This window comes from Aythya fuligula, chromosome 1, assembly GCF_009819795.1.
Source record: "Aythya fuligula isolate bAytFul2 chromosome 1, bAytFul2.pri, whole genome shotgun sequence".
NCBI classification, from domain to species: domain Eukaryota; kingdom Metazoa; phylum Chordata; class Aves; order Anseriformes; family Anatidae; genus Aythya; species Aythya fuligula.
Window position 1 is genome coordinate 60857439 of NC_045559.1, and position 26528 is coordinate 60883966.

General features: G+C 44.8%; 1 protein-coding gene across 2 annotated transcripts in view; it reads left to right on the forward strand.

Annotated features, from left to right (window-relative positions):
• Positions 1-26528, forward strand: part of TMEM178B (transmembrane protein 178B) — a 194892-nt gene that overhangs the window by 157935 nt on the left and 10429 nt on the right. For both annotated transcript variants that reach the window (XM_032208084.1, XM_032208085.1), the window contains one exon: positions 18427-18564. In XM_032208084.1, the coding sequence (XP_032063975.1) occupies positions 18427-18564 (138 nt within the window). The remainder of the gene's footprint in view (positions 1-18426; positions 18565-26528) is intronic.

Below are 26528 nucleotides of genomic sequence, written 5' to 3' on the forward strand. Positions count from 1 at the left end.
CTAATAGGACTTTGCAGTTGGATGGGTCTTTGATTTGAAGATCCCAAAGCTCTTTATAACAAAAATTGCTGATCATGATTCCGTGGTAAGACCCGATTAGATCAAAAGGGGGTTCAGGATCTCCATTTTGTTTGAGAGACAGAACAAATCTATCCCAAATGTAGAGAAAATACATTCTGTGATTAGAATATGAATGTTATGAGCCTTTATAAGTAAATTGGTAATTAATTTTTTCATTAAAATTAATTAAAAATCTCATACTTTATAGCACATTAACATCTATGTTTGTCTTGTCTCGAGTCATCTTAATGGAATGATAGAGAAGCGTCAAACTTAGATATAGTTGAAATTAATTGAAATCTTGCTCATAGCCTCTATGTGGAGAAATTAGGATGTAATTAAGCGAAGCTGTCAATGATTGCTGTGTCTGGACGCTGTGGTTATCAGAGCCTGTGTCAGACTCAGGTCCCTTGGAGGTGCGGACAGAGGAAGGAACCCAAATATTCCCCTCATTTCCTCTGTGGCTCATTGAACACGGCCAGTGGTGGGCTGCAGGGCCTTGGTGGCACCGGGGACATCCCTGCCCTGCAGGAAGAGGTCTCGGTTGGCAGTGGCATGCCCGGACCCAGAAACCCTCCATGGCTGGGGGATGGCTCAGGGTAAGGAAGGGGCCTGGGGCACAGCAGCCAGCTGAGCATCCCCCGCACTCCTTGCTATTGTGGCAGGCTCGTGTTTCGTAGGCCAAAATGTTGGTTGAAGCTGAAAAGCCAAAGTCACTAGCTTGCTGTGGCTGTGTGACACTGCAGTGCCACAGGAAGCATGGCCTCAGAAGGGTTAAATTGGGACTGATGTAACAGTGGCACTTCAGGTCTTCAAGGCATTAGAAATATCAGCTGGCAGGATTCCCTTTGGCTTTCCTATATAACTCATTAAACAATTTAAAAATATAATTAAAACAATCACAGCAAGAAAATTTCAATCAGAATATTATGTCCAAGTTGAGTTATGGTTAGGAGTATCAGTAACTTGTGGGTAGAAGTAGCAGAGGACAATAGCAAAGAGTAGAAGTCCAGGATATTCATAGCTGAGTTGATGTGTAAGAAAAAGCAACTGCATTAGGGTAAGAAATGCAGAGACAAGGCATCCAAGTAGTCTTGCCTCAGCCCTGTAGAGATACCACAAAGGGAAAAAGTGGAAAAGAAATGATGTAGCATTTTACAGGTTAAATCTCATCTGGGATCATAAAGACCGGTGCCACTCTTGCCTGCAGTGAGCAGTAATCACTCCATCTGACCACTGACTTCCCTAACATTTTCTTTTGACCTGCAGAGGAGCCTGATACCTGGCTACAGCTTTCGAGATGCCTTAAAAGTCACCAGGAGGGTGTTCAGATGTGGCCTAGAGAGAGAAAGGAGATGGGAGATTATAGAGGAATGGGAGAGAGGGAAGAGGTGTGCGTTCAGGAAGGAGGAGCAAGAGGTGGTGAGAAACCAGAGTGGCACAGGGCAGAGAGGATCACGTGGAGAAAAGAAAGGGATTTGCACCAGAGACAGGGCTATAAAGGGACAGGAGGAAAGATGGGGAGAGAGCAGGAGGGGGGCGTGTTGGCAGCTGTAAGGGGAAGGGTGGTGTATTTTCTTAAAGCAGAGACGTTTCGATGCATTGGACATGCATCTCGCCGATAAGCTGCAGTTAGAGGAAAGGCAAATGGGCTCCTGGACCCTGATACAGTGGATCCCATCTTTTGGGGCAGGATAGGTTATTTTAAAGGGCATATTGCTGTCAGCTGAGGTGCAGCCATCTGTCTTCTGTTCTGTTGCTAGTAACTAAGGGGAAAGGGAGGTAAGTCAGGCCCGTAGCCCAGCAGAGTGCAGCAGGAATGAATTCTGGCACCTGTGGGCATTCGCTTTCTGACAGAGCGCAAGCTTTCTGGAAATTTTTTCTTATTGCACGTACATGAGCACTACACGACCAGGAAGAAAGCCATTCTTTCCCAATCAAAAGATGTTTTTTTCCATCTATCACAAGTGTATTTACTGTATCTGTCTTCCGCTCTGTGCTGCGCTGAGGCGTGTGTTTTGATATGCAAAAGCAGCAGACCTGCCTGCAATCTTTTCATTACCTTTTGGTGTTTCAGACTGCATGATGAGATCAAAGAGGTTAACTGAATTAGGCGTCTCCTAAGCACAGCGTTTTGGAAACGTGCGACTGTTAGCAATGCGCAGTGGGCCTTTCCCTCCATTTGTTCCCCCCTCCTTCGCATATGTACCCATCACAGCTTCAAACGCTGCATCAGATCTGGAGAGACCCATTAGGAAGTGAGCAAACCAGCCAATACAGGCGAGCTGAAAAGCTTCTTAAAAGTGAGAAAATATGCTACAAGGATTTTAGATCCCAAATCAATTGCATCACTCGTGGGTAGGCACAAAATGAAACCATATGTTATCTTAGAAACAAAATATTTGAGAATTAATTCCTTTTTTACACACCCATCAAAGCTTGGCTTCCAATTTTAGCCTTCCCATTCCTGCCAGGGTTATTATTAGCCCTCTGCCACCACTCAGGTGCTACAGGATGGACAGGGCTGCTGAAATAAAGGGCTTTCTGGCTGGAAAGGCAAAGTGAATAAAACAGCATGGTGGAAGGGCTGCAGGTGGCTTTCAGAAGTTTTTTTTCAGCAAAATGAACAACAATTTATTTTGGAGCAGCCAAAAGAATTTTGGCTGAATTGAAATGCTTTGATTGCCTTATTTAACCCTTCTGAATCCTTTTGACTTTTTCTTTTTAATTTAAGTGTGATTTGTAAAAAGGATGGCTTGAAATGAAAAGTCAGAAAGTTGTATTCCAAGAAAATTCCCATGAGTCTTTTTTTTTTTTAATATGGAGCATATTAGCCTTTTTTAAAATTTTTTTTTCAATACTTAAATTTACTGCTTTTTTTTTAACATCTACAGAACCAGTAGACAACAGCATTAAGCAGGTAACTACGCGGACATTTTGTGGCATGGCTTCTGGGGAACCTCTCCACTCCTCACCGCTAACAACTGCCCTCCTCCTGACCTGATCACATTAATTCAACATTGGGCCTTGTCTTCTAATTCTCAAAGAAGTTTTGGAGTAAGGGGCAAGGGATGGCATATCTGGCCAAATGGAGGATGTCCTGATCCTCATCCTGCTACCATCCCGTGGTCACGGCTGAGCCCTACACAAATGAGAACAGCCTCAAGGCTGCTCTGGTACTGGGCGAGGGGGAGCAGGCTGCATGCTGCACCACAGCACGGGGGAAATATCAGGAAAATGTCAAGGCAGTTTAGCAGTCAGCTTCCAGGTTGCTTTTCAGACATCTCTGATCTACCTCTGCAGCCTTTACAGTGGATGAGTAAAGACACCCCTGTGGTATGGCAAGCTTTCTGACTTGGGACTTCAGTGGGCCATCCCCCAGTGAGAGACACAAGATAGTTCCCCCTTCCACAAAGAAGGGTCCCTTGGGTACACCTGTTGGAGCACCATGAATCCTGTATCGGTGTTTGTAGACTTGGAAGGTTACTGAGGCTCGATTCTGGCACACAGAAACCAGCTGTGTGTTTCATGGAGCAGGGTTTGATCACTTAGCTGGCTGGTCATGCCAGTGTGCTTGTGAGTAATTCAACTTCATGTGGAACATAGTTGGAGTTACTCAACATTTCTACCAAGTACAGGATCTTATTACAGAATCACAGAATCACAGAATTTCTAGGTTGGAAGAGACTTCAAGATCATCGAGTCCAACCTCTGACCTAACGCTAACAGTCCCCACTAAACCATATCCCTAAGCTCTACATCTAAACGTCTTTTGAAGACCTCCAGGGATGGTGACTCCACCACTTCCCTGGGCAGCCTGTTCCAATGCCTCACAACCCTTTCAGTGAAGAAGTTCTTCCTAACATCTAACCTAAAACTCCCCTGGCTCAACTTAAGCCCATTCCCCCTCGTCCTGTCACCAGACACGTGGGAGAACAAACCAACCCCCACCTCACTACAGCCTCCTTTGAGGTACCTATAGAGAGCGATAAGGTCGCCCCTGAGCCTCCTCTTCTCCAGGCTGAACAAGCCCAGCTCCCTCAGCCGCTCCTCGTAGGACTTGTTCTCCAGGCCCCTCACCAGCTTCGTCGCCCTTCTCTGCACCCGCTCAAGCACCTCGATGTCCTTCTTGTAGTGAGGGGCCCAAAACTGAACACAGTACTCGAGGTGCAGCCTCACCAGAGCTGAGTACAGGGGGACGATCACCTCCCTAGCCCTGCTGGTCACACTGTTCCTGATACAAGCCAGGATGCTGTTGGCCTTCTTGGCCACCTGAGCACACTGCTGGCTCATATTCAGCCGACTATCCACCATCACTCCCAGGTCCTTCTCTGCCTGGCAGCTCTCCAACCATTCCTCTCCCAGCCTGTAGCTCTGCTTGGGGTTATTGCGCCCCAGGTGCAGGACCCGGCACTTGGCCTTGTTGAACTTCATGCAGTTGACCTCAGCCCATCCGTGCAGCCTATCCAGATCCTCCTGCAGAGCCTTCCTGCCCTCAAGCAGATCGACACACGCACCTAAGTTGGTGTCATCTGCGAACTTACTGAGGGTGCACTCGATGCCCTCATCCAGATCATCGATGAAGATATTAAAGAGGACTGGCCCCAGCACCGAGCCCTGGGAGACGCCACTAGTGACTGGCCTCCAACTGGACTTGGCTCCATTCACCACGACTCTTTGGGCCCGGCTATCCAGCCAGTTTCTAACCCAACGAAGCGTGCGCCAGTCCAAGCCAAGAGCAGCCAGTTTCTTGAGGAGAATGCTGTGGGAGACGGTGTCAAAAGCCTTGCTGAAGTCAAGGTAGACCACATCCACAGCCTTTCCCTCATCCACCCAGCACGTCACTTTGTCATAGAAGGAGATCAGGTTCATCAAACAGGATCTGCCTTTCATAAAGCCATGCTGACTAGGCCTGATCGCCTGCTTGCCCTGCAAGTGCTGCGTGATGACTCTCAGGAGGATCTGCTCCACGAGCTTCCCTGGCACTGAGGTCAAACTGACAGGGCTGTAGTTTTCCGGGTCAGTCCTCCGGCCCTTCTTGTAGATGGGCGTCACATTTGCTAGCCGCCAGTCAACTGGGACCTCCCCCGATCGCCAGGACTGCTGATAAATGATGGACAGTGGCTTGAGGTATTTTTTTCCTCAGCAAAACCAGAGGGTCTGTTTCACAGCAAGTTCTTCTAGATCTGAGTGGTTTCCTAAAACTTTGCTGTTGAATATAGTATTTATCAGAGTTGTACACAAATACTTGATATTTTGAAGAAGGTTGTGGGAAGTCAGAGAAGTGAACGAGGCCTCTGGGGACAAGGAACTGGCTGCTGGGCTGGGCTCATCCTTTACAAAACCAGAAATGAGCTTTGAACAAACATTTATGTGCTATTCCTCTCTGTGTTACCAGCACAGATGAAACAAGGCAGGGGCTCTCTGTCCTCCATGTGTGAAAACCCTACCTGCGTGCAGAGCTGTGGCCAAACAATGACCTAAGTCCCGCTCTTTTTGTCTGATGAGGCCACGTAGTCTCACAGGCCAAGTTGGATCCTACCAGTTATTTTAGATGAAGCATGTGTTGCCAGAAGCAGTCAGGGCTAAAAATGGTATCCTGGCTTTGGGAGCAACATATGCTGCTCCCTCGAGTCTGACAGGTGAAGGACTTCAGAGCAAGCACGGTGTGGTGAAATCTACCGTGCTCTCTGCCACCACTGCTCTTCTGACCCCCATCATCCTCCCAGTCCATCAAGCACAACCCTGTCCAGATGTCATGCTGGTAGCCATCAACTCCATCCTGCAGTTGCACCAACACCCACATGTGGTCTGGCCTTGGCTGCAGTCTCCTGCCTATCCAGTGACATTACTTCAGAAAGGTCTTAGGTTTCACACTGCCCCTGAGCGTGGTTAATACAGCGAACCAGCAGCTACCCTACTATTATTTCTTCAGCACAGAAACACTTCAGGGAAAATGTCTAAAAAAGGCCAACTTTTTCATCAGGCTCACTACTCCCAGCCTGTGCAAAGACCCAGCTTTCTGAGGTGGTGCTTTCAGTGCCAGTCCACCTCCCTCACCAGCGTTTTGGGGTTCATTAGAGCTTTATGGGGTTCCACATTTGGCTCTGCATTTCTGGAGGTGGGAAGAACACGCAGCAGTGAGCTGGGCCTGGAAGCAGAAACCAGACATAGCCAAACAAAGGAATAGGATTGCCTTTCTAACACTGGGGGTTAACTAAACACAAGAGCAAACCACTAAGTTCAACATTTTTCTCATCTTCATCTTGTCATTTGGCAACTGGATCCCTTTCTGGAAGTTAGTCTTTAGCCCCAAATTATCGGGTGCAATAGAGATGTCATCTGGGAAAGGTGTACGGCGTGTGATACACACAGCAGACTCGCTGACCCAGTCGGCAGTGTTGTTTTGTGTTGAAATACCTTGAAAAGTATATTCAAAAATGCTCCGCAAAACAGAGTTAGAAAGTTTCCCTGGGGCTGGCCACGTTGGCAGAAATATTGGAAGATTCCTTGTTAGAGCAACTGCCGAGCCCTGCGACATCTGATGCTAACCACAGAGTTTGCACAGACTGAATGCCGTGTCCCATTTCCCTTCTGCTAGGAAAGACTTTCTCTAAATTTGCCATGTGAGGAAGCATCTCAGGCTAGACTGGGCTTAATGGGTGCCTCCGGCTCTTTTTCTGAGCACATATGTGCTGGGGTACATCCAGCTGTGGACGCGCTTTTCCTTTTTGCCACTCATAACATCTGTGCAGTGGGCTTTTGTTTGGCTGGTTGGCACTTTTCTCCTCCTTCCCCCAAGCTGCTTTGGCTGCTCACCCGGCTTTTCACCAAATTGCAAATTTATATTCCTTCTGCTTTCAGCAGGCCCATATGTGGAACTGTCAAAATGTCACTGGCATCAATTGTGAAAGGTTAGTGCCACATTATAGTCAGCGAGCTTATTAACAGGGAAATGATTGGGTTTTGGAGAGGGGGAGGGAAGGACAAATGGGAATCCATTTTCCAGGCACCTGCTTCTCCTACTAAACATTTCTGCTTGTCACATATATGTTTTCAGAAAATGCTTTCCATCTGCATGGGATCTCTGCTAGAGATCCCGGGAAGAACAAGGCTGCTCCTTGTGAAATCTCAAGGAAGCTGGGCAGGGGGAGATGGAGAGGCAATGAGTGCAAATTGGTGAAATCTGTTCTGATGCTGCATGGCAAGAGACATTCGTGTTTGCTGACCCGGTGACTAGAGACAGGATCATGCTGCAGAACTTGTGTCTGGTGTGGGCCTGGTGTCAAACTGGGAGACCCTGGTCTGGGTTCCATGATTTCAGCTGGGCCCAAGAAGTAGCCTAACATCTGGTCGCTCCTCAAGCCTACAGGTGCCTGTATACAGAAGAGAGCTTCCATTTTGCTGATTTTCATCTCTGTGCTCTTCCAGATTTAATCAGATTCCATGCAAAATCACCACTGAAAAATATTTCTGTATCCTACCATGAAGATTTTATCTGTCCAAGGCATTTTTGTGGCTTCTGTCATGGTCACTGCAGAAAACCTAGCTCATAATCTTTAACATAAAATAGCCCTGCGAGACGAGCTTATTTTAGTTTATGAGAACTGAGGCACAGAAAGTCTGATTTTTATTTTTATTTTTTTTAATTTATTTTTTTTTGCAACGCAAGTCTGTGAGACAGTATCTGGATCTTTGTAGACTCTCCACTAGTATCTTGATCACTGAGTCATCCTTCTCATGCCTTGCTTTTGTCCTCTGGCTTTTTCACCTTGTTCTTTTAAAGTCAACCTAATGTCTACCTGTAAGCACTGGATCCATCTATTAGACAGGGAAAAGGAGGAGGAGGAGGAGAGGGAGGAGGAGTGCCCAGATTCTACCTAAATTAAAGATCAAATCTGTGTTGCCCCGTTACTCTGCAAGCAGAGCGAAAGTGCAGTGTAGGTACTTGTCTGTTGGATTTGTCTGGAGCTGCTGTTTCCCTGCCAGGATTTTGCACTGTAGCTTGCAGCCAGCACCAACCTGACCTAAATTCAGAGCAGTGACCTCAAGGTGAAATCCACCCGAATCTGTAGCTGAGCCTCTGGGGCACCACTCTTCATTTTCTCCTGATTACTCCCTTTTTGACACAGCAGAAAAGGCCGTTTAGGTGGCCTACAATGTAGTGCTGGGGGGTAGTATGTTCCTGACCTTTTCTGTAGTAATGCTCTTGAAAATGAGGCGGAAAAAAAGGGAATGAATATTAATAATCGGATTGTCCCGGGGACTTTTCGCTGGAGACGAAGCCCATTGTGTAGTGGAATTAGAGCGCGCACCACACGCAGGTGCCTCTTTGTTGCTCCCTGAAAGCTGCTGGTAGGTGAAATTTAATTTAATCACTCATGACAAAAAGCAAGAAATGGGGATTTGGTGGCCTCCAATGGACAGAGGCAGTGAGAGGCCCCTGTCGCATGAGGCAGGAGCTTCCCTGCTCCCTCCACACTCCTGCCCTTCACTCTGTACATGAGGTGATAGCCAACGTGTGGGAGCCTTGGGAGCAGGGCATTAGCACACAACAAGGCCAAACCTAAGGAGGGCATGACACGAAACATGGGGCAGTGTGTGGACGTCTCCTCATGCCCCAGGTCTTCTCTGCAACCCCTGTGAGGGCCTCCCCGAGCCCCACCGGCAGCTCGGCTGTGAGCTCTCCTCCTGTGGCAGCCCGGTTTAACACCACAGGCAGCAGACATGCTTAGGTGGCTTTGTGGAGGCACATGGCCCTGTTTCCTAGGTGCTGTCCCGAAAGGTCTAACAAAATTGCTGAAGGTCTGATTCTCCAGCAGGGACTGGGGAAGGTGGTGATGTCCCCAGTGACAGGGGCATCGCAGCCCTTTGGGTTCATTGCCACAGCGCCAGGACCAGGCCGCAGACAGTCCCCCAGGCCCCGTCCCTGGCAGCAGGCTGGGCTGGGCCGCCTCCTTCAGGCTCCAGAAGCCCTCCAGCAGAAAATCTGAGCTCAAAACTGGAGTTTTGAGCAATTAGCAGCCATTCCCCCACCTCCTTCTCGTGCCAAGCGGAATTTTAATGTACTTCCAACTTCTCTTTTTAGCACGCACAAAGAAAAAAGAAAAAAATTAATAATCATCTATAAGAGAAGTTCTTTTCAGACAAATGGAGAAGCATTCAATGCTGATACATATTTTCCCCCCCTTTTCAATGGTATCTATTTAAATGCAGATTTTCTGGTTTCCTATGTGGAGCCTGGAAGAAACGCCTTTCAATTTAAATGTTAATAGAAGAGTAAACTTCAAAATCAGAATTTCTCCATAAGGGAGTATTTTCTCATCGCTTTAAATGTCTTTGTGTATCTCCTCCCTCCTTCTCCCCCATCCTCTTTCCTCTCTTCCCAGCCCCCAGCCCAGCTTCACTTAAACACTCTTTTTTAAAAACCAAGAATACACCTTTCAGAGCTCCTGAATTAAAACGTTTAATGCCGGGGTCTGTGAAATGAGTATGTTTGCTGGGGCACTGATAAAGCAGAGGTATCCTCCTTTCACCTCCAGCCTTTTTCATCCCAGATAATTATCAAACGTGCTTCTCTGAATGCTTTCTGATGGGATTATTCTCAGGCTTGTGCTGTGTAATGTTGCACCAGAGGTTGGGACAGAGGGCAGAAAAAGCTTTAGGACAGTGTTTTAGTCACTCCCGAATGTGAGCAAGGTTCAGTGGTGGGGTGGGCAGCAGGGGAGGGAAGTCAAATGCAGCAAGAAGGTGGCAAAACAGGGGAGGTGTTACCAAGCCTCTTTCTGTATTACATCTCCTGCTCCTCTTGTGGTCCTCTCTTGTGTACCTCCAGCCTCATTTATCTTCAGGATGAGCTTAGGCTAAATCTGTGTTTTACAAAAGGCTCTTAACACTGCCTGATGCTGGGATTTTGCATACAATTATGTTTCTTGCTTCGTGTCACACCCCGTTTGTCATCTTTAATACGAACTTTCCTTTAATTTTCCTAATCACTCTCTTCCATTCCCCATCTGTTATTTGTCCTCTTTTCTCACTGAAAGAAAAAATGGGACAAGATATATTTCCATTTCTTCTACCTCCTTCTGGCCACTTTTGCAAGAAGTGGTTCAAGAGATTCTAATTGAGGATTAAATTTAAGTGAAATTTTGAAAATTTTTCTTTAGTGAAGGAATTCCTTCCAAAGATGAGGTCCCATCCTTGTGTGAGCCAGCACTGTGATGTGGTAGCACAGCTTTTCCATGTGCTCTCCCCACTTCCAGTGCTGGAGCAGTCACGGCTGGGATGGACACATGGATACTGCAGTGGTGATTGGCACATACAAAGCCATGGAACGGGGCAGAGTGTGCTCCCTGTAGAAGCAGGCTTTTGTATACTAGACAATAAAGCCATGACTATGTATAAGATCCAGATTATTTTTACACAACTGTTACTGTACTCTCTACATCGTTATTATCTGAATTCCTCTGAAAAGCAGTGGTGAATCAGCTTGCATGGCACCTCTGGGAGAAGGGAGAAAGTCTGATTTTCAGAGGAAAGCTTTGGAACACCCAACCCTGCCACATATTTCAAGGAAAACAGAGCTCTCTGAGCACTTCACACAGATGTACAGTCCTTTGCAGGTAGGCGTGCTGGAGAGACAACTTGTCCCAAGTGTCTCTAGGTCTCACGGCTCTGATCTGATGAAGTCCCACAGCTCGTTTTGAAATTGAGCAGAAGGCATTTTATTAAGCGGGCCTGAAATTCTTCAACACTTGCATAATCCATGAAAGCTGTGTAATGAAAAGCCTCTTGGCATGACTCAGGCTGGGAAATGTTTGCTCTGTGTGGCCTCACCTAGCAGGAGCAGGAAGGATTAAAGTTATAAATATGCAGAAGGATGGCCAAGAATGCAGGTGCCTCAGAGTTTCTTCCCTATTTGTGAGGAATGAAGAAGGGAGAGGAAGGATGAAAGGGTTGACTGGTCAAATTGCAAATGTACTCTGCTGGGACCGAAGCTTGGAAATGTTCCTAGATGATCACATATTGCAGTGCTAAAATCCTGGATAGTAAATCTGGAGAGAGAAAGATTATTTGAAACCAGCTCTTGAACATCACATCTCTGGTTAAGTGGAAATCACCAACTTTAGGTACTTTCTGAAAAGGAAAAAAAAAAAAAAAAAAAAAAGAGAAGAAGAAAAAGAAGCTCCTCTCCAAAATCAGAGGAGGAGAGGGAAGGAGTGGCAGGAGAGGAGAGGAGAGAGGAGAGAGGAGAGAGGAGAGAGGAGAGGAGAGGAGAGGAGAGGAGAGGAGAGGAGAGGAGAGGAGAGGAGAGGAGAGGAGAGGAGAGGAGAGGAGAGGAGAGGAGAGGAGAGGAGAGGAGAGGAGAGGAGAGGAGAGGAGAGGAGAGGAGAGGAGAGGAGAGGAGAGGAGAGGAGAGGAGAGGAGAGGAGAGGAGAGGAGAGGAGAGGAGAGGAGAGGAGAGGAGAGGAGAGGAGAGGAGAGAGGAGAATAATGCTTTGGCAGAGGCTTAGCTATGCTGAGCCCACTACATCAGGGGTTATAGGGGCAAAGCTTATGTTTCCTTCCCAGCCTGCTGTCACTCAGAGATGAGTAGCAACACAGCAGATAATAAAAAATCCCTTTTTCTCTCTGACCAAATGTTCTTTTTCAGCAGAAGGGGAAGAAAGATTGGAGCTAAAGGCTGAACCATTCTACATGATGATATTCACAGCTGTCTTTCTCCAAAGACCTAACATAAATTTTCTGCCTTCTACAGTAAACCTCTACATCGGATCAGAACTGGATCTAATGCGTTAAAATTCCATTGTATAAAAGCCTCCTTTACACATCCACCTCTCTAATATCCATATCATAAAGTCTCTTGAATACAAATCCATCTTTTCAGCCTCATATGAGACACTTTTTCTCACCTACCTTTTTTTCCCCAGCACTTAAACAAGGTTTGTTTCCTTCCTTCTCTACTGCCTCCTTAAATCTCTTTCTTATTATCTAGTGGTTCTCTTTTGTCTTCTCTCTGCTCTACACGAGCAAAAAGCAAGAGTAAGGTCAGGGCTTGATATTCAAGCTCCAGATGGTGCTTTCAGCCACTGCAGAATTTCTTAGGCTTCTGCAGTTTCCCCAAATACCAGAGGAATTGCTTTCAGAAAGTACCACACTGTGTGACCTGGTTTGGGATGCCCTTTCCCTCTCCAGTGCTTCATGAGAAGGTTCACCGGGGACAAGGAATTGCACAGCCATGCGGGGGTTGCTGTCTCAGCACGAATCTCTGAAGGCGTCAGCCCTTGAACAAGACAGGACTTCATTCACCCTCTGATGAACTGCTCACCCAGCTCTGAAGTCATTGGGTTTTCTTACGAACGAAGGCAGGCTGAAGTGCCAGCAGCACGCAGCTGGCAACAACCTTTTGTGATTGTTTCTGTCTTAAATAACTATAAAATGCTTAAGAACTGTGATGGAGGAAATCCAGACAGATGGTCCGTCCTGACAGAACAAATTGTCTGTTGGGATGTCCATTCTACATCCTGTCCTGAGTTGACTAGTGGTGACCACAGCCAGGGACAAGTGTCTGTGAAGTTTCTTATTGGCATTTCCATATAGGTGGGTTTATACATGCTGATAGCCAAACACGTTATCACACAAACAACTCTAGTCCAGAGAAGGGGATGGGATTTTCTGGTTTAGGAGAAATTATATGTGTATCTTGGTTTGTGAAACAAAGGCTCACCAAAGTCCTTTGGAGTATCAATATTTAGGTATTTAATTTTGTGAGGACCTTGTGCTGCTCTTTCTCTCATTTCTGAGGGTTGTGTTTTAGTGTATGTGTTTGTGACACATGCATTTCTGAATCACTCCCTGATGGAGAGTACATGCATATACTGTTACTTCTGGACATCCCTGGAGGTCTTTAAAAGACGTTTAGATGTAGAGCTTAGTGACATGGTTTAGTGGAGAACTTGTTAGTGTTAGGTCAGAGGTTGGACTCGATGATCTTGAGGTCTCTTCCAACTTAGATAATTCTGTGATTCTGTTGAAGTGGGTCGTACTCATTGTAATGGCATTAGAGTAATCTTCAAACTGGAGACTGGGTTGCCACAAAATTCAGGAGAAGCACTCAGAGATTTTAGCTGAGTCTCAGGTAGACTAATACATATTTCTCTTCTTATCTCTTCATTCCTGAAGTGGAAAGAAAAGATTAAAACCTCACCCTCCACTTGCCAACCTCATCCAAAATACCATCTTAAGCTGTGTGGAGAGAATCATGAGAGCCAGAAGATGCCACTCAAAATCATCTGCATTAATACTCGCTTCTTCATGGTAGCGGGGAGCTGCTTGGGTTGGTATTCAGTGAAAGACACACCTGTCCAATTTTGCGTCTTGACCCCCCCTGTGCTATTGGGGTGAGGTGAGAGGAGGGATGATGTCAGATAAAGATAGCACTGTGCAGCTGAATCTTTGTCAGAGAAGTCATTTAAACAAAACCTAGTGAAAGCTAGTTCTTAAACAATTTTCTATACACATATTTGCTTAGAAAAAGATGAGAAGGGAGTGATTTAGACTCTTTTTTAGTACAAATGTGTTTAAACCCACACCGGTAAAGAGAGTTGAGAATGAATCTAGTATAGGATCTACTATAGTGCTTTGATCCAGTATAGATTTTAGTATGATCTAGTATAGATCAAGATCTAGTATACATCAAAGTGCAGTGAAGGATTATGCTAAAGAATAATGCTACCCCAGTCTGTTTCTGCTTGATGTGATATTACATCCTGGTGTTTGGTCCTAGAGGGGCACTGAAATACATTAGTGATTTCCTTTTCAGTTTCCCCTTTTGATGGGACGCCTCACGAAAGGGCGATGTTGTACCCTGAATGTCCCCTAAGGTGTTGCAGGTATTCTGGATACAGGCTTCAGGATCCTTAGTCCTTCTGGACCTTTCTGTGTTGGTAGAAGGGAGATGTAGGGCGGACTATCTGAAAAGCTGTTTGCAGCAGTATTGCACTTTCTGATGCTCTGATAACAAGCACTGTACTTTGATCTGGTAGCAAACACTTGAGAACAAGCAGTTCTGAAAGCAAAAGCAGGGCTGTGTGGTTAAAGGGCTGGCCAGAAATTGTGGTAATATAGATTCAATTATATGCTCCTCCACAAACTTCTCGTGTAGTCATGGGCAGGTTGATTATTCTCATCTTGTCTCGATTTCCCCATCTTTCACAAGAGGCTCATATTTTCCTTTCTCTGTGTGTTGAGAGAAAATAAATGCTTAATATTTTTGGAGTATTAAACTCCTCTGTGGAGAAGAAGATAGATATCAATAGGGGAACCGAGCCCTTGCTTTGGAAAGATGACTTGCAATTTCAAAGAATAGGGCAGAACATCAGAAGTCAAAAAGGCATATTGAAATTTTCAAGAAGCAACACTGATTCAGAACATGTTCTGTTTGCAGCTGCTGGGGTGTGAAACTTCTTCCACGATGTGACAACCAGCATGAAATACTTTATTGCTCATAACAAATACAGATGGACAGATATCAGGGTGAAATGAAGGGCAGGGGCATTTGCAAACTGACAGAGTGAACCTTCTCCACAGGCTGCTTGGAAATAAGCAGATCTTAATCAGCTCTTCTGCCTTTCATTATCTTCAGAAATCCTTTACAGTTAATATTCTCCGGTGGAAGACTAAAATGCTTTTAGGAAACGCATGTTGTTTTATGAGACTCTTCCTTTATTTTAAGGAGGTTGTCTAAAATGCTAATGTTTCTCTTTTCATCATGATTCATGGAGCTTGTGCCTTTCAAGCTTACCATTTCAGATTCAGCCATGGGAATTGGATTATTTCATCTGCTGTCCCTTCTCCAGTGTTACTAATCAAGACATTTGTTGTTTCTAGCCTACTTGAACACGATGCCTGAATTCCTGGCCTGAGGATCCACATTGGTTCTGAGTCAGGATTGAGTTCCCTGCCTGCTACATGCAGCAGCACCTGTGGCAGTGCTAGGCATGGAAAATACTCCCAAGGGGAAGATTTTCACTCTAAACTTTTAGTCTGTTAATGTAAAAAAATAAAATGGGATGAAGAAGGCATCTCTAAAACACGAGTAGAAAGCTAATAATGTACTTTCACTCACAAGTGATGGGGCTGTCTAAGTCCATGTAGTAAATCATTGAGACTGCTGGTCAAACAGGCACGGCACTGAGTCAGTTTCTACACTATGGGTCCTACAGAACAAGCAGTGCAATACCCTCCTTACCTGCACCGTGTAGCCACCTAAAGGTTTGGGTTACTAGATGGTGGAGAGGGGGAATTCACAGTACCACTGAAGCCTGTGCACTTTGCTACAGAGTGAGGATGCTGCGTAGATACCCAGGAGAGGATCAGCTGTGGAACCAGCTAAGCAGTGCACAGGAGTGAGCTTTGGCTGTATAAAATTCAACAATACATTTTTCTGGTACATCACTCCTTCAGTTGCTTGGGATTGTCATGCTGTCATCCTGAGATGCTGCAGTTGCTCAGAGAGGTTTTCCAAGAAAGAAAGAGTGTGAGACTCCTACATTTCGTTATCTAAAACTAATAACAATAAAAAAGAAAAATAAAAAATCAGACCCAGGATGTGCTCAGATGTTACAAAGTAGTGTTATGCGACCAAAGCTTGACCCTGTTTACCTTTGCAGGATATATATTCAGAAAAAGCCTTATCAGTGCCAATCAAACTCAGACAAAATAAAAAACAAAATCACATTTTCCTGATGAGCTATTGTTTATTTATGTGGCACCCCTTGCTCCTAAATTAGCAGAGAGAATTTATATATTGCCTCAAGTATACAGTGCAAATCTTTGCTTTTTGGCTGTCCTTTCCTTGTCAAGCACCATGCCAACAGAGCAATAATCATACAAAGCACAATTAATGTGGGTTTGTGTGCAGAGAGGAGTTTCTATTCCCTTCCCTTCTCCTCACTAAATAGCTTGAGCTTGTTGATCTGCTGTTGCAATGCATTATATACGTTAAATATTTTCCCAGAAAAGAATCACTTTGCATAGACTCATTCCCAGCACAGACATCAAAACAGAAAAGAAAGATCTTATTTTACTTATTTCACATAAACCCTAGTGGATGGGCTTGTGAGGGACTGCAATTGGTGCAAACAGCGGTAATCTTAAACTGAGCCCGCTGAACTTGCAAGAACTAGGGTTTCTTAAATTATTGTGATTTTTAATGTTATCATGGATGGGTTTAAGTGTGAGTCAGATGTTAGGTTTTCTTTTTTTTTTTTTTTTTTTTCAAGAGTGTGAGCCCAGAATTAAGATGCTGATGGATTTTGCTGTGTTGTTAGAAAGGGAATTTCGGGTTCCACCAGTAAGAAAGGTCTAGTGAAACAAACCTCAGAAATTGGGTCTAGAAATCTCGGTCCTGCTATTTGAACTATTCTGTTAAATGGCAAAGCTTACGCTCATTTTAGTGGGGTGGAAACAATTCCTTAGTTTGGTGCACAGGATACTTGTATGGGGACACTTGTGGTCCCCTCTGGGACCTGTGAGAACTGGCTCCATCACTTTGTTATTGGGATGGACCTGTGGAGTTACTGACATCTCACAGCTGAATAAAACTATTTAAATTCAGCTCGTTAAGAGCAGGTGTTAGGGTATGTTTCCATTAGGAGGAGCAAGTGCTGTTACCTGCAGTCAGCAGTCACCAGTTAAAACAGACAGGCTTTGCTGGGCTGACACAGACGGCTGTGCAGCGGCGCTGAAATGCCTTTTGCTGTTATTGCAGAAGACACAGGAAACAGTAAACATTTTAAGTTTTCATCTGTCTTTCAAATTGAGCCCAGGCCTTTATGGGCTACAGAGTACAAAGACACTGCCATCAGAAATGCTTACAAACATTTACTGCTTGCTTTAGGAAACCCTCTGAGAAATTCCCAAGGAACAGAGACCAGCACTGCCTGTGGGAAGTAGGAGTTTCTGTAGGAAATGCCTTTATTTTTATTTTATTTTTATTTATTTTTCCTGTACCAGACCTACTTGAGCATATTAAAATAGTTTGTGGGGAGTTCTTGTTTCATTTTGGTGGGATAGTCAGAAACCTGAAGATAAAAAGATGACTTAAAGACATATCTAGTTAAAAGGGCACTGGTCACTGATGGGCTGAAGGCCTGGTCATCTTTATGTTGTCAGAGAGAGTCCTTGTGAAAATCAGTGACAATCTACAAGAACTCATAGCCTCAAGGGAGGGGTTGTGTTCTGCAACTTGATCTTGGGTAAGAAATGCTACAGTGAACACAGCCCTGAGGAAACGTCCTTTCACTGAATCAAATGACTCTGTTCCAACATGCCCATAGTCCTTGCAGACGGTTTTTGGTTTAGGAATTTTATAAATCTCTGGTTATGACACTTTATTGTTGTTCACAAGTTTCACTGAACCTGCACTAGTGGTGTTGGTGGTCCTTCTGAACCACTGTAGAAAAAGGACCAAAAATAACAGAAGCTGAGAAACAGTCAAAGACCAGCCAAGGAGAAAGCTGGTGGCTGTTTCACTGCTTTCAATTTGTCCTCCCTCTGTCACAAGCATTCTGTTTCTTGAAAGAAAATGAAATTGCTATGCAAATAGAATTTGCTTCCAGAAGGAAGCAAATGTTTGGAGAGCTGACTTGGCTGGAATTTTCTCTGCACACACGCTCCTGACATATCAGTGCTTAAACTTTGTGTGTGTGCGTGAGGAGGGGCAGGGAACAGTCAAATGTTAGTGAAGATGTCTCCATCTGTTCCATTATTCGAGCATGTAAAGATGCTCGTCAGCTCTCATAGTCCTTGCTCTTTTTTCCAGGTGGTCTCCCTGCTCAGATTTCACATCAAAAACAGCAGTGAAGATTTATTTTTTCTAGCACATGTAGGAGGGATCCCAGTAGTCCCATCCTTTTTGCAGAAAGCAAATACGGAATACAGCAAAAGCTTAATTTATAGGTTCTTTACATTAGATCTTGAAGATTGTTAACCTTTATTTTTGAAATAAATATAGGTCAACCCCAGACCACACGTGGTTCTCTGTCCCCATATGCAGAGCACAAAATGCTTCACTTCAGCATCGTGCTCTCCTCCTACTCCCAGTGCTCCCTGGAGCACTCAAAAATGTGCTTATCCAAAACCACCTGACATGGTCACCATCTAGATGCATGAGAGGACAACAAAGCCTGTCTTAATCTAAAGGTTGTCCTCCCTCTGGACCACCCTTACGCAAACCATCCTGTGCCAACGCACACTGAAGACCTGGCAGTTGGGTAGCATTTTGGATTGACTGTCAGGAAGCTCTGATGATGGCGATTTATCACTGTTCACAAGCATGCTGTTTTTCCGTCTTCCCCACTGCAGATCTGCGCAGGATGACAGCTGGCTTCATGGGCATGGCCGTGGCCATCATCCTGTTTGGATGGATTATCGGGGTGCTGGGGTGCTGCTGGGACCGAGGCCTTATGCAGTATGTGGCGGGGCTTCTCTTCCTCATGGGAGGTAAGGATATTGGCGTCTGAAGAAACCTGTTCTTTTCCTTCCTGTTTTCATGTTCCTTCTTTCCACATGCCCCTCATTTTCTTTGTCACCGAAAACATGTTTTCAGAGTTGTTTCAGGTGATCTGGACTTGGTTTCATGCTGAGCTCCTTCTGGTGTATGTCAGGAATAGTAGCAATATTTACATGTTACTTCTGTCACAAAGCTGCGTCCATAAACCAGAGGGCTGGAAAAGGCCTTGAGTTGTTGAGACCACTTCCCTATGGACACAAGTAACGCTGTCACAGAATCTCCTCTCCCTTCCATGCTATCAGCTTAATAAACTAAGTAAAAAAAATCTGAAGATGAGGCAAATGTTATTCCCACTACTATCCTGTTTCATTGTGAGAGACTTTGCTTTGATAGCTGGAAACCGTGCTCAGAGTTTTAACCTGTATTTATTCCCAGTCAGTGGTCCTTGAGTCAAATACAACCTTTGGTTTAAGTTCTCTGATATATCTTTGAAGGGCAGCGGTATCCTCTCAGCTTTCCTTTTCCTACCCTAAATACAAATTTCCTACTCCTGTAGACTTCCTTCTGTGACACCAGTTGTCAATCCAGCAGCCCTTTCTGCCACCTGTTCTTGGCTGTACTTGCCTCTCAGATGTAGAGGAGAAGGGTCACTCCCAAATAAGTCTGGTCAATGTACAGGGGCATGAAGGTTCCCTTGCTGTGCTGGAAATCCCTTGCCTGAAGTATTTTATGATTGTATTTGCCCTTTTCGTGCTGTGTCACACCAGAGACCCACAGTCATCCTTCAGTTGGATAATACATCCAGGCCTTTCTCCTCCTTTGTAATTTCCTGCTGATCAGCTCCCAATTTACAGCAGAGGTTCCGTTTATTAGTCCCTAGACGCATGCCCTGGCACTCCATCCTTTTGAGCTTCTTCCTATCTCAACCACACCAGCCCTTGGGGTCATCCAGTATTTCCTGTGCAGTGCCCCAGCCTTCCTCACTACAGATGCCACCCCACTGTCTGTCACCAGCAGGCTTCATGGCACGCAGTTACTTTAAAGGAGGGATGTGAGAGTTAAGTCCCAAACACAGCACTGGCTGAGTGTCCCAAATTGAACAGCATTGCTTCTGTTCTCCGATCGCTTCTCTGCTGGTGGTTTGTGTTTGGCTGGGTCCTTGCCCTCCTGGCTGATCATCCTTCAATGCGTTTGGTCACTCATTCCCCTCTACTGTGGTGGGGCACAGCTACGAGAGTGAGATACTGGGAAGTGTGCGTAGACCCAGGAGAGGAGCTAAGTGCTCAGATAAGGAGTGTTTATGTTGCAGTGCTGTTGGTGCTCCTGAGATAGACGCTGGCTGTCTCAGTGCCCACAAACATATTTGAAGGCTGCTGGTACCTTTTGCAGGCACGCACTGGTCTGTCTGTGGCTGGCTGCAAATGGTTTGTTGTGGGTGTTCCATACTCTACGGGCAATGGGTCTGCCAAATTAGATCAGTGTTTCTTAAGTAATTAAAGGCTTAATTTGTATGTGTTGCTATAATATGCTCAGATATCCGTGTGGTATTTAACTCACTACAGCATGACATTCAGATTAAAACATTACAAGTATGCTAAAGAAGTGCTAAGTAAATACACTTATTAGAAACTAGTTAAGTCTTATTTATTAATTGGAAATCACCAATATATATGGGGGAGGTTCCAGTGAAGAACCTTATTTTGAAAGATGGCTGATTAAAGTTTTCAGGTGAAACAAGACTTGGTGTAACCATATGTAATGAGATGGGTCACTCATAACTTTACGAAGCCGTCTTTTGGGATGCTCCAACCATAGACATTTCAGTAGGGATAGATTCGGGGTCATGCAGCTGGGAACAAACCATGTTGTCATCCAGCTTGTCAGGATGAGAAGCAGCCTCCCAGAAAGGAGCAACCCTGAGAAGGTCTCTGGGATCCCAGTTGCTGGGATCACCCAGCTGCACGGGAGCTCTCGGTGCTGCTAAATGTGCTCCTTCATCCCTCAGACGTTTTGATGGGAATATGCAGTAAGAGCGTAAAGTGGGATTACCTCTGGGCAAAGCAAAACTATTTCTGGACATCCTAACCTGGTGTCCTTAAAAAGGAAGGATATGGAAAAGTTGGGAGAGGATTGCAGAAGAGCTGCAACAATAACTCCAGGACTGGAAAACAAGAAAAACACAGCACGCCACAAAAAGCCAATTGCTCGAAAATGTTAAACAGAAGGTTTGTAATTGACTTGAACACAATGTGGAAGTACCTATGCAAGGAGAAGCCATCTGATAGTAGCATGCTCTTTGACTGAGTAGACAAAATAATAACAAGATCTAGCAGTTGGGAGCTGAAACTAATTGAAATGAGAGGCACCAGATTATTTTATCTGCCAAATTCTGTCAAGATGTGTGATATTTTTAATAAAGATGTGTTGGGAGGAGATCAACCATGTTTTCTGCTCCAAGCAGAGGCATGTGGATCAGGGCTACAAAAGGTTATTATCTTTGTTGCGCAAGTCAGTGGCAGCTGCTACACCTTTCCTGATTTCTCTTAACAGCAAATGTGCACGAAGTAACATCTAGAAAATGAAGCAGCCAGTTAATAAAATACTCATTTAAAGCTATCTAATCTGAAAGGCAGTCACTATCAGTGTTTTTCTGGTGTGTCACAAGTTATGTGGGCATTCCTTCTACAGCCAATGAGTCTAATTTGTACCTTTTTCTTGATGGACAGTGTTAGGAGACAGCGCTGTTACTTCTGTCATCACAGAAGTGCTGTCAAGGTATCATCCCATCAATGCTCAAAATGCATGAAGCCAGAGTGCCTCTTAGTTCTGTTTAGCTTTTTTCTGGTCCAAGAGGGAGAAAAATGCTCTGAGGCTTATGACGTCCAACCTCATTGCAAACGACAGGTTAAGGTGGTAGCTATAATCAGTATAACTTTCCCTTCCATTTGCATTTCTGCTTGTTTAGCCTCTGTTTATAGCTTTTGTTCTGCTTTAATTTCCAGACAAACAGCTCTTCTGTAATGATCTCAGGGTTAAACATGTCCTAGCTTCAGATATCTGTGGGTTTGGTCCCTTGTTGCCCATAATTCTTTCAACAGGAAATCTCAGTGGAGCACTGAGAAGTGTGCTGTGATAATCTAACAAGACCAGACATGGTTTCCATGGACCTCTGGTTCTTTATGATATTTACAGGACAGCCTTCTTGCTAGCCCATGTGGCAGTGCCTAATAAGGACTTGCTTTACTATGCTTGATCTAATTTCTCAAGCAAATGGCTGAAATAAGTCGTTTGTGAAATGCAGGCCCTTATCTGGTATTAGTTCATCTGGAATCCAGCACATGTAAACCGTGATTTAGAGCGTGTTTTATACTGTTATTCAGCATGTTTTGTGACAAGTTAAAATTATTAATAATTCATCTTTCCTGTTTAGTCCAAATGTATCTGTATCAACAGCAATCACAGAGCTCTTATGGCTTCCAATGTTCTTTTGCATAATTTGCTGTATTTATTGTAGGATTTGTGCTTGGATTTCTTATCTCGAGTGACAACATTTGCGGGACCACAGTACGATTTTTTTTTAGTGCCTCCTCTTGCACATAGCCAGATGGATACTGCAAGTTTTGCTTAGTATTTCTGACCTCATTTTGCACGGTGGTACGGTTACATAGTTTCCTGTACCCCGAGTTGCACTGTCTGTTGTAGTTTCATTTCTGAGTTGTCAGGATGACTTTATCCTGCAAGGTGGAAGAGTTTCTCTTATGGCGATCTCCATGTGGTATTGTGCTCTTGTGTTTCGCTAGGATTGGTTCATTTTATGCATCTTACTTGAGACTGTTTAATTCTATTACAGAAGTGGGTCACACTCAAATTATACATTACTCCAAGCACATCCTCTTGCAGCTTCTTGCTTTTTCTCTACATGCAAATTATTGAAAATCTGTGCACCAGTAAAAGCTTCGTACTGGGCATGTCCTCCAGTAATTTTGCAGTTTTATAATAATTTCTGTAACCTTGGAGGCATCTGTAACACAGCTTCCAAATGTCAGAGGCCTGTGGCAAACGTGATGCTTTCATGCATATCAAGTGCTTAGTGATAGTCTGAAAAGGATTCAGTTAAACACCTACCTGAAATGCATGCGGGGCATTTATACATTGTGTTTTGACCAAAGCATTGTTTCCGTGCACCAAAAAAACATGCCTTTGCTTTTTGAAGTCCAGGCATGACCTCCTCATCATTTCCCAGGAAGCAGTCTTCACATTTCTGTACTCCTTTCAGTACTTCATCAAGTTATTTAAGAACACTTTTAGAACACTATTTAAGGGCTGATGATAAGCACACAAGGTATCTGTCCATCTAGTTAGGGGCTTTTCCACCTGCTCTCCTGTACATTCATGCATAGGATCTTCTTGTTTCGGTATCTCAGATTCTGCTAGGTTGACTGTCCTTCCCCAAATGTGCAAACCCAACCTCTCCCCGCCTGCTGTTGTTGTACTTGCTTTACAAAATCAGCTTTTGAATGCGATCCCTGACAGCCTGCTCTTTTCCCAGTTCAGTGCGTATTTCATTTCAGCCAGCTGTTTTGAAATAGCATTTCCATTTCTTTATTCCTAGTTTTGGGACTTTGTACCCAAATGCTCCAGAACCCTTTTCCTCCTCATCAATGCCTGCCATGGGGAACGTGGGGTGCAGGACAGCCCCATGGGGCACGCTCCAGTGTCTTGGCAGTGGTTGCACCCTCCCCTGCCCACCATGGTGCACATCCCTCCTGAAATGCTGTCCCTTGTCCCAACTGGAAATATAAAATGGTGCTTCTAATATCTTTTTTTTTTTTTTTCCAGTACTTGCTTCAGCACAGAATTATCCCTGACCAAATTACATCCCTGGCAAGAGCTACATCACTTGCCTTTGTAAATGTATTAAAAGACCCACAAAGAGTGACGTTTTATCAGCCTTATCAGAGCTCTGTCCTTCAGCTGCACACTCATGTATTTTCCCTTTGTAAGTTTGTCAGCGCTGAGAACACATTTCAGTGAAATCGTTAGGTTTTTTACTGCACGCCTAACAAGGCAGCCCTTCAGGGAGAGACTTCTTCATTGTCTTATTTTGTTCCAAATTTACTGCATATAAATGCAATAAATCATCTCTGAGCTTGTTTGCTATTTTACCTGTTCTCTTTACTCTTTTCTCTTGTCTCTGCCAGTTTTGTCTTGTGCCACGTGCTTTAGTATCACTTTAGGGGTTTTGCCCCATTTGCTGCCAGTTTCCTTAGAGAAGCGTATCGTTTTACTGCCCTTGCAAATATTCATTATTCTTTGCAAAGTCAAGTATGTTTCTTGCTGTAACCTTGCTTTGAGCCAATTATAAATTTTACCATTAATAATTCAGACTCTAATTAGTCTATTTGGAAATTATTCCAGCTGCCAAATGCCCTTACTCATGTGATTTAGCTTCACCATGCATATCTGTGATAAAACGATCCGTAGTCTCCCACAACATCTCGTTTCTTGCCTTTGCCTGGTGACATTTTTGAGTGAAATGTTGGACTTGGGGCATCGTCTGGGAGGCTGCAATCCCCTTCCTCACCAGTAATAAAAGGCCATAGAAAGCAGCTTTATGGGGTTTTTCCTCTCCGATTTTCTGTATGAGTGCTTGCTGCTAGGAACATTGGGAAGATTTTGTGTGCTCTCCTCCTCCACCCCTCCAGTGAAGATCTGCCAGTCTGAGGGATTTGAGAATCCTTTGCCAGCTCCATTTCTGCTGCTCTTCTGGGTTTCTTCTGACCCACCCAAGACTGCTGCAGAGAGATTGCTCTTCGCAGCCTGTCCGTCCTCGCAGGGCTTAGGTCAGGGTTACAAAAGCTTCCAGCCTTTCCCCGCAGCAGAGGTGACCTCCTATTCTTTCCAGTGCCGTCTGCTGTGGTGGAGATAAGCAGGCAGGAAAGATGTGCGAGAGAGAAGAAAAAATAAAGTTATGCAGGTGTGCTGGCACAATTTAATGCTTATTTCAGACACGCAGGAGAGGATGTTTATTAAAGAAATGAACAACCTGCTTACGAATGTATGAGCGCATTCTTCCCAGCCTGCCTTTATACTCTAATCTGGGGAGAAACAACCTTTTACAAATCCCTCTCATCCTCATCAGGCACAGTTGGGCTGTGGTGCTGGGTGGTTGGATGCTGCGGGATGCAAACCCCATCAGAAAGGAGGGCTTTGAAATGGGGCTGGGGAGCCAGCACGACACAGTTGTCGGGTACAGATGTGCCGCATGCATCTGTATCCTCTTCCACTCCCTGCCTCCGTGCAGAGCCTCGTCTTTAAACTCCCCAAGCCCGAGTGCTGTGCTTCCTCTGCCTGCGCTCTGCGTGTGTTGGTAGCTGACAACTGAAGCATCTGTGTATTTGCAGCCATGGATCGTTACCAGCTGTTGAGTCATTTGCGGCCCAAATTTAACTCACTGTACTTTGAAAATAGCACAGAGCGGGAGAAAATACGAGTATTTATTCTGCACAACTGTGGTCCTGCCATCTGAAAATAATCATCCCGCTGCTGAATAATTTAAGAAACAAAAACGTAATGATTTAATACAGCAAGTGTGAGGCAAAGCTCCGTGATTGACGTCTCCTCGGCAGTTACGAAGTACCTTCGCAGCAGCTGCCAAGAGGAGACAAAGAGAAAGATAAACAAAACGAGAAATCAGAAGGCATCCCGTGGGCTCCGTCTGGAAATGTGGTGGGTCTAACAGGGAGCCTGGGATGTCTGTTCCTCATGAATGATCAAGGTGTCTCCACATTCTTCTGGATGTGCACTTGTGGTGACACGATCAATCCATGACACTGAACACTGAAGACATTTTGTGTGATATTTTTTTCTTTTCTTTCCCACTACCTCATTCCCAGAAGATCCAGTTTATTGTGCTTCTTCCCCGAAAGGAACAGCCTTATCAAGTTTACATAAAATCTTTTTTTTTTTTTTCCAAATGGAAAGGCAAGTGCAAGTGCACCCGTGTATGCACAGCTGTGTGCATACAGAGCTTAAGCAGCAGCATGTGATATAACACTGCTAAAACAGGGGTGTGCAGTAAGTGGCTGTGATCTGAGCAGTGCAGCTTGGCACAAACAGAGTTTTCGCAGAGGCATAATACCTTTTGCCAGTTCAAAAAGTATTCATAATTCAAAAGAAGCTGGATCACTGCAAGAAATGAGATGCCAATCACATTTTCATCCTGTGGGAGACACTAAAATAGTGATGGCTGCAGAGGAACTTAATTCAGCAAAACTCCTTTCGGACCAGTGTAGGAACTTGCCTAGGTGGATTGACCTCCAGATGGAGACAAAGGCTGATCTGTAGCAGGAGATGTCATAAATGGGTTGTGAGTCTGTGAAAGAAGCCTCGGGGAGACGTGGTCAGCACCCCCTTTCCCATACCTCCCACAGCACACACGCACACTTCTGCTCCTCCTTGTGCTTTTGGTTAAATATTGCATTATGCTTAAAGTGATTTAAGGCCTTGACTTGGAATGAACTTGAGTTAATGTACGGCGTTAATAGGTTTTAAATGTTTAAACCCCTCTAAGGCTCTTGGTTGTTTAAAAGGGTCGAATGCATTACCAGGGTGCTGAGGAGGGCACAGAGGAGCTGATGAAGGTCTCTGGGGACCTGCAATGAGACCCAGAGCCTGGAGCAGCCATGCAGGCTTCGGGCCTCAGTGCCCCTCAGGCAGCAACATAACGCAGAGCACATGCATAGGAAGATAATAAGAGTTAGCCTGTTCTTTAAAATGGCCTTTTCTCCTCGCTTTCAGGACTTGTCAGTCTCTCTTTTCAAGCAGGTTTCTTGTACACAGCTTGTGGCATCCCTCATGGACAGGGTTGCTTGCAAGTCATGGTCTCTGTTTTCATTTTACACCGTGTTTCTCGGGCCTAAGGAGTTGCTCTCCTTTTCTTGTGTGTATCAAA